The sequence below is a fragment of the Apis dorsata genome, unplaced genomic scaffold (assembly GCF_000469605.1).
Source record: "Apis dorsata unplaced genomic scaffold, Apis dorsata 1.3 scaffold_265, whole genome shotgun sequence".
NCBI classification, from domain to species: Eukaryota; Metazoa; Arthropoda; class Insecta; order Hymenoptera; family Apidae; genus Apis; species Apis dorsata.
Window position 1 is genome coordinate 1,104,364 of NW_006263543.1, and position 5,473 is coordinate 1,109,836.

The following is a 5,473-nucleotide window of genomic DNA, read 5'->3' on the forward strand; positions in this document are numbered from 1 at the left end:
TCTGAATGACACTGTCCAAAAAATAGAGAAAAATATCGAAAGAGAAGTATTTTACAATATTAACGAGAATAAGAAAACAAAAATCATTTCCAAAATTATTTTAAACGCATCCACGAATAGCCTTTTTGAAATAAATATTTCGAAATGATTGGTGCGCAAATAATTTCAACAACGCAACGAGTTCTTCGATAACGCTGTAGATTTCGAAGAAACGAAAAGAAAAACGAAGGAATGAGATATAGTTCGAGAAGGTGGATCGGTATCATCGTGTTAGAACATTAGGATTTGCGTCACGCGTGGCAAATATATAATTTATATGATGTAATCGGGTCACGTTCGTTGGGAGAACAAAACTAACGAGACTGCATCTGCTAAGCATATATATATATCGGTGATTCGACGGAACACGAACCATAAACACATATACCGATTGTGGCCCAAAAATGTTCCTACGTAAGTACATCTATAACAGGAAGAAAGTGGAGAAATCGTTTCGTTTCGACTTTGGCTGGCTCACCATTCTTCTCAATTCCTTTGTACGTGATAAGAAATAGGCAATACAGCGTTTATGATATATAGATAAATTGGACAGAGAGATAATACTAAAGGGTAGAGATTTTCGCAAAATACGAGCTCGATTTATTTTTGACAAATTCTCGCTCAATATTCAAGAACACCGATATAAGGGCCTGCAATACTTTTCATCCTTTTCTACGTTCGTTTTACTTACGTAGAATTACATTTTACGAATTCGAGACAAAAGTTCGTTTGATTATTTATATCTGATATGCATGGAAAAAAAGAAGAAAAAATTCGAATCTCTTTCAGATTCAAAATCACGAGAATGAAATCAATTCTCGTAATTCCAATCACTGTGTTTCGTTAATAAAATTTGGTAAAGTTTACGATTCGTGTTTCACACACGCGCACATGTTGTGAAAATGGTGGAACAACGGGGAGACCGCATTGCGCTTCCCCGAATTTAGCAGAGATAATATCGCATAATTCATGGGCGGGGAGAGGGGCGACTTGGTCATCGCCGACGCGCAACAGAGAGTTAGGTACATCGGTGGGTGAACATGTTGGTCGAGTTCCATTTGATGAACAAAAGGGAAGATGGCGGAATCGTATTATCGAAACCACGATGGGGAATGTTTTATCCTTTGAAACGATTATCAACCAGGGATCGACTTGATTAAATTAAATATCGAGTTTACGATGAAAGTGTTTATAATCAAAGTTCGCGCTGATTTCGGTCGATAATTCAGTTTGTCGATTCAATTACCGACGCTGCTACCTCGTGAAACGATGTTTTCAACGTTTGATTCGACAAACCTGTGATATTATCGTTACTCTCTCGAACGAAGGAAATTAAATGGATATTGACAACCGTGAACGAAACACGGATCGGATGAATTTAATGTTGAAATTACGAATCGAACGCGCGATCGGCAACGCGATGAATCGATCGAAAAAAAAAAAATCGAGGGCAACGAGTGAAAACGATCGACGATCCGTGTCGGTTGATCTCATTTACATTCACGGACCTCGGGTCACCTCGTGGCTATCGATCCTTGGTTCCCTTGAATATCGGTCGCATCGATGGACTAGCCGCGGTTTGATTTATTGGCAAACCGCGTTACCCCGCCTCGTGTCCAGCCTCACCGTCCCGTCCAACTACGAATTTGTCCTCGAAAGACTCCATTATCGACATTCCATCGACGATAAAGGTCTTGATAAAGCTGGAATTCTATTTATACGAGGTGACTTTATCTCTCTAGTCGCTTGAGCTGTTGAACATTTCCACGTATTCGACGGGACTAAAGAGTCCATTGATCCTTCTCTATGTTAATATGTTTTCACATCGCGAAAGGGAATTCAAGAAAAAATTTTGAAATGTAGGATCTGAGAAAATGGAATCGAGTTCTGTTTTATTTGATCCAAATGGACGTTTAAAGTTAAATGATTTTCTCGATCGAAAAGGCATACTATCTGATCTGAAAAAGAGAATTAATTGGTTCGTCAAGTATGCGCATGGTCGTAGCAGTTTCGCGAAGCTGCAGGAATTCGCACGTGGTTGAGGGAACTACAATCGTTACGAAGTTTGGAAATCCTACGAGGGAAGTTCGTTCGTGGATCGTGGATAGGTTTCGAGGATCTCGAGGAGGAGGAGGAAGAGGATCAGACGTCAGATACAAATTCCAGAACAGTGGCGGTTAACCGAACCTGTTTACGAACTTTGGGAACGTAGACGCTTGGAGAAAACTTTGAACGAAAATGAACGAAATAAAATTCCATCCGTGGCAATTCCTATCATCTTCTATCACTCCACCCAACCTAAGAGTAATCAAACGCGTCATCTTACCGGTGATAACAGTACCGAATCATAATTTTCTTCCTTTTCAGATAGAATATCAAAAGTCGGAAGAAGGAGGATCATCGTTGAATTCTAAAACGATTTGAGCTTTGATTCGAAAGGCACGAAATTTGGCGAAAATTAAACTCGCATCTTTGCATTTTCATTCAGAGATAAAAAATAAAGAAACTTTTTTAACGAACGAGAAAACTTTTTCCAATCGAGACAAAAATTCTCTCGTGCTTTGCCAAAATTCCTTGATACAAAATTCTTTTCAGATCCTCGTAGGATACGAATTTAAAAAATCACGTTGCATCCCCCGAAACGAAATTTAAAAACTTTTTCTATTCTCAAATTTTTTTTACTCCAAAATTTCTTGATCAACGAATTTTTAAACCCCTTTATAGAATAATCCAGTTCCGAAAGAAATCGACTTAAAAAAAAAATTCCCATTACTCGCTTCCCTCCTCCCTAAATCTTGTTCGTAACGAGATTTTCCTTCATTCCAACCTTGTATCGTAGCTTTCGGGAGAATCGAGAAGGTAATTCTCTCTGGTGAGAGAAGGATTAGAGTGGGGACATCTTCGACGTGGCGAGACGCCATATTTACACCAGGATCTCTCTTCTAATCCTCAACAGTTACGCGAACCGCTCGATCTCGAAAGTGTACCGATCTCCTTGACAACGATCGGAATAAACGCGTGGCGTGAGAATAATAAAAAAAAAAAAAAAAAAAAAAAAAAAAAAAAAAAGTTCGTTGTTCAATCGTCGCATTTAACGCTCGCCACTCGAGAAACTCGTGCAGCTGATGCAGCTGCACGCGCAGCCGCCGTTCCTCGTTAAACTTCGGGAGTTTGAACTTGTGCCACGACAATTTGGAATTCACCGAAACGGCAGATAACGCTTGCCTACTTGAACAGTTTTCCTTGTAGTTTTCACCAGCTTTGCTTCGTTCAAAGAGTATCTCATTAACGAATCGGTTTAATCAGCTTTGTTCGAGCTTCTTCGTTTGAGAGAAAAAAAAAAAAAAAAAGGAGGAGGAATTGAATTCTGGCGAAAATTCCTTTCACCGACTCGAGAAACTACGACAAGATGTATCTGTGTAGGTACATTTTTGGAGTTGATGAGGTGTAAACGGGCTGACGTGAATTAATTCAAGTTGGAAAAAAGTGATGGGAAGAGGAATGCGTGGAATGCAAATTGCACGAGTATACGCGATGCTTCCTCTACGACATCCGTCTACATCGATCGTTGAAGTCGAGGCTCTAACAATTCCCTAATAATAGGAATGCAAATAATTCGCCGCGATGAACAAATGGAAATCGAAACGAAATTTGTCACTCGACGATTTAGATTCGAGAATATGTTGAATATAAGCACATCGAAAAAATTGAATTCTACGCATTCAGAGGAATTGTGCTCAGAGTTCATTATACAAGAGTTTCGTTCCTCGATGCAAAAGGATAAGTTAAGAAATTTTTCTCGAATATACATTTCCACTTGAAGTATAACATTTATCTTAGAATTGTAACAGTAGAAACTCGTACATAGAACGCAACAGAGTTCTTTGGAAGGAGAAAAAAAATTAAATACGTCGTCGACCGAATTTTAATTTTCGTTATATACTCGTCCGACACGATTCTGAACGTAATTCTCAGGTGACGAGATAACCAGATATCCTCGACCCTCCCTCGCGTTTACTTAACACGAACTTGAAGAGCTTATGCTGATTATGAGTAAACACAGTTTGCAGTCCCGCTAATCAAAGCCGAAAGGGAACGACACCGGTGTCGCGTCGTGTCGAATATCTCCCTCTACCAAATAACCGATGCATTCCACGTGTTTGCCAATTTTCTTCGAATACTGTTCCCCCGGGGATGAAATTTATACCAGCGTGCAAACAACGACGACATCCGGCGTGCTTAATAACACCCGATTCTTCGACGTTGCGCATTTCCAATTCCCGTTAAACGATGACGAAGATTAATGGACGGGACGGTTTGATCGGAGTGCAAGGGAGGGGAAAAAATTGGAGCAAAAAAGGAAAAAAAATTACGTTCCTGGCGCGCTTAATTAACGCTTTAATCCTGGTTATGCATCGTGGAAACGGAAACGTTGTTTAATTCAAACAGCTCGTTAATTTCGAACGTAACATTTTCCACGTGACTAATCCAATTTATGCAACATATATATATATATATATGTATACACATCTACTTTGGTTGGCAAACGATTTCAGGTGGATACAAAATTCCTCTATCCAATTTTCGAATATAGCTTTCTTCCCAAAACCACCCCTACCCACGCTCTACTACGATTCTCAGAAACGAGATTTTCCTTACTTATCCCCCTCCTCCGTGTATAAATAATTTCCAGGAGAAATTTGACAAGAATTTCGTGCGATTTAAACTGCGATTGTATATCGGTTTTCAGATATCGCCGGTGGTTACCTGTGCTTTGTCGTCAGCATATTCGGGATCGGTGTGGTGACGGCGGTAATAGGAGACGTGGCATCCTACTTTGGCTGCACCCTAGGCATCAAGGACTCGGTTACCGCGGTTGCCTTCGTCGCCCTCGGCACCAGCATCCCCGGTGAGTTGAGCGAACCTTCCTCCGAGATTTTCTCGGGGAGGGAGGGGGAAGGAGGGGGAAGCTTCCTTATTTTTTTTTTTTTTTTTTGTTTCAACGCGTATTTTCACGAATTTTCCACGCGACGAAATCCGAACGAGCGAGATAAGATTACCTCTCATTGTAATTAGAGGGCTAAGTTTTTTCGTTTTATGAAAGTGCGCGCGTTTCAAGGACAGTTTCATCGACACGAATTAGCACGTTAATTCCACCCACCCTTTGATCTTTGAACCAGTATATATATTCTCGAGAGAATTCGGTGTTGCTTGGATTTAAAAAAAGAACGTATAACGAGTCTAATTTCGAAATTTAATTTTTTCTAAGAGATCATCGAATCCTTCGTTTCTAGATTGCCTCGCGAAGGTACATTTTTAAAGATTCGTAAAGATCTTCGAATCTCGTTGTGCGTCGAGATAACTTGTATCAATTCACGAATCTTTTAATTTTAATTTAAAAAAGTATATTTGTATTCTTTTTTTTTTTTTTTTT

General features: G+C 39.8%; 1 protein-coding gene across 6 annotated transcripts in view; it reads left to right on the forward strand.

Moving 5' to 3' along the window:
- The window catches only part of LOC102676230 (sodium/calcium exchanger 3), an 88,963-nt gene that overhangs the window by 72,659 nt on the left and 10,831 nt on the right, over positions 1-5,473 (forward strand). For all 6 annotated transcript variants that reach the window (XM_031510865.1, XM_006616505.2, XM_006616508.2 and 3 more), the window contains exon 7: positions 4,790-4,948. In XM_031510865.1, coding sequence (XP_031366725.1) covers positions 4,790-4,948 — 159 coding nt within the window. The remainder of the gene's footprint in view (positions 1-4,789; positions 4,949-5,473) is intronic.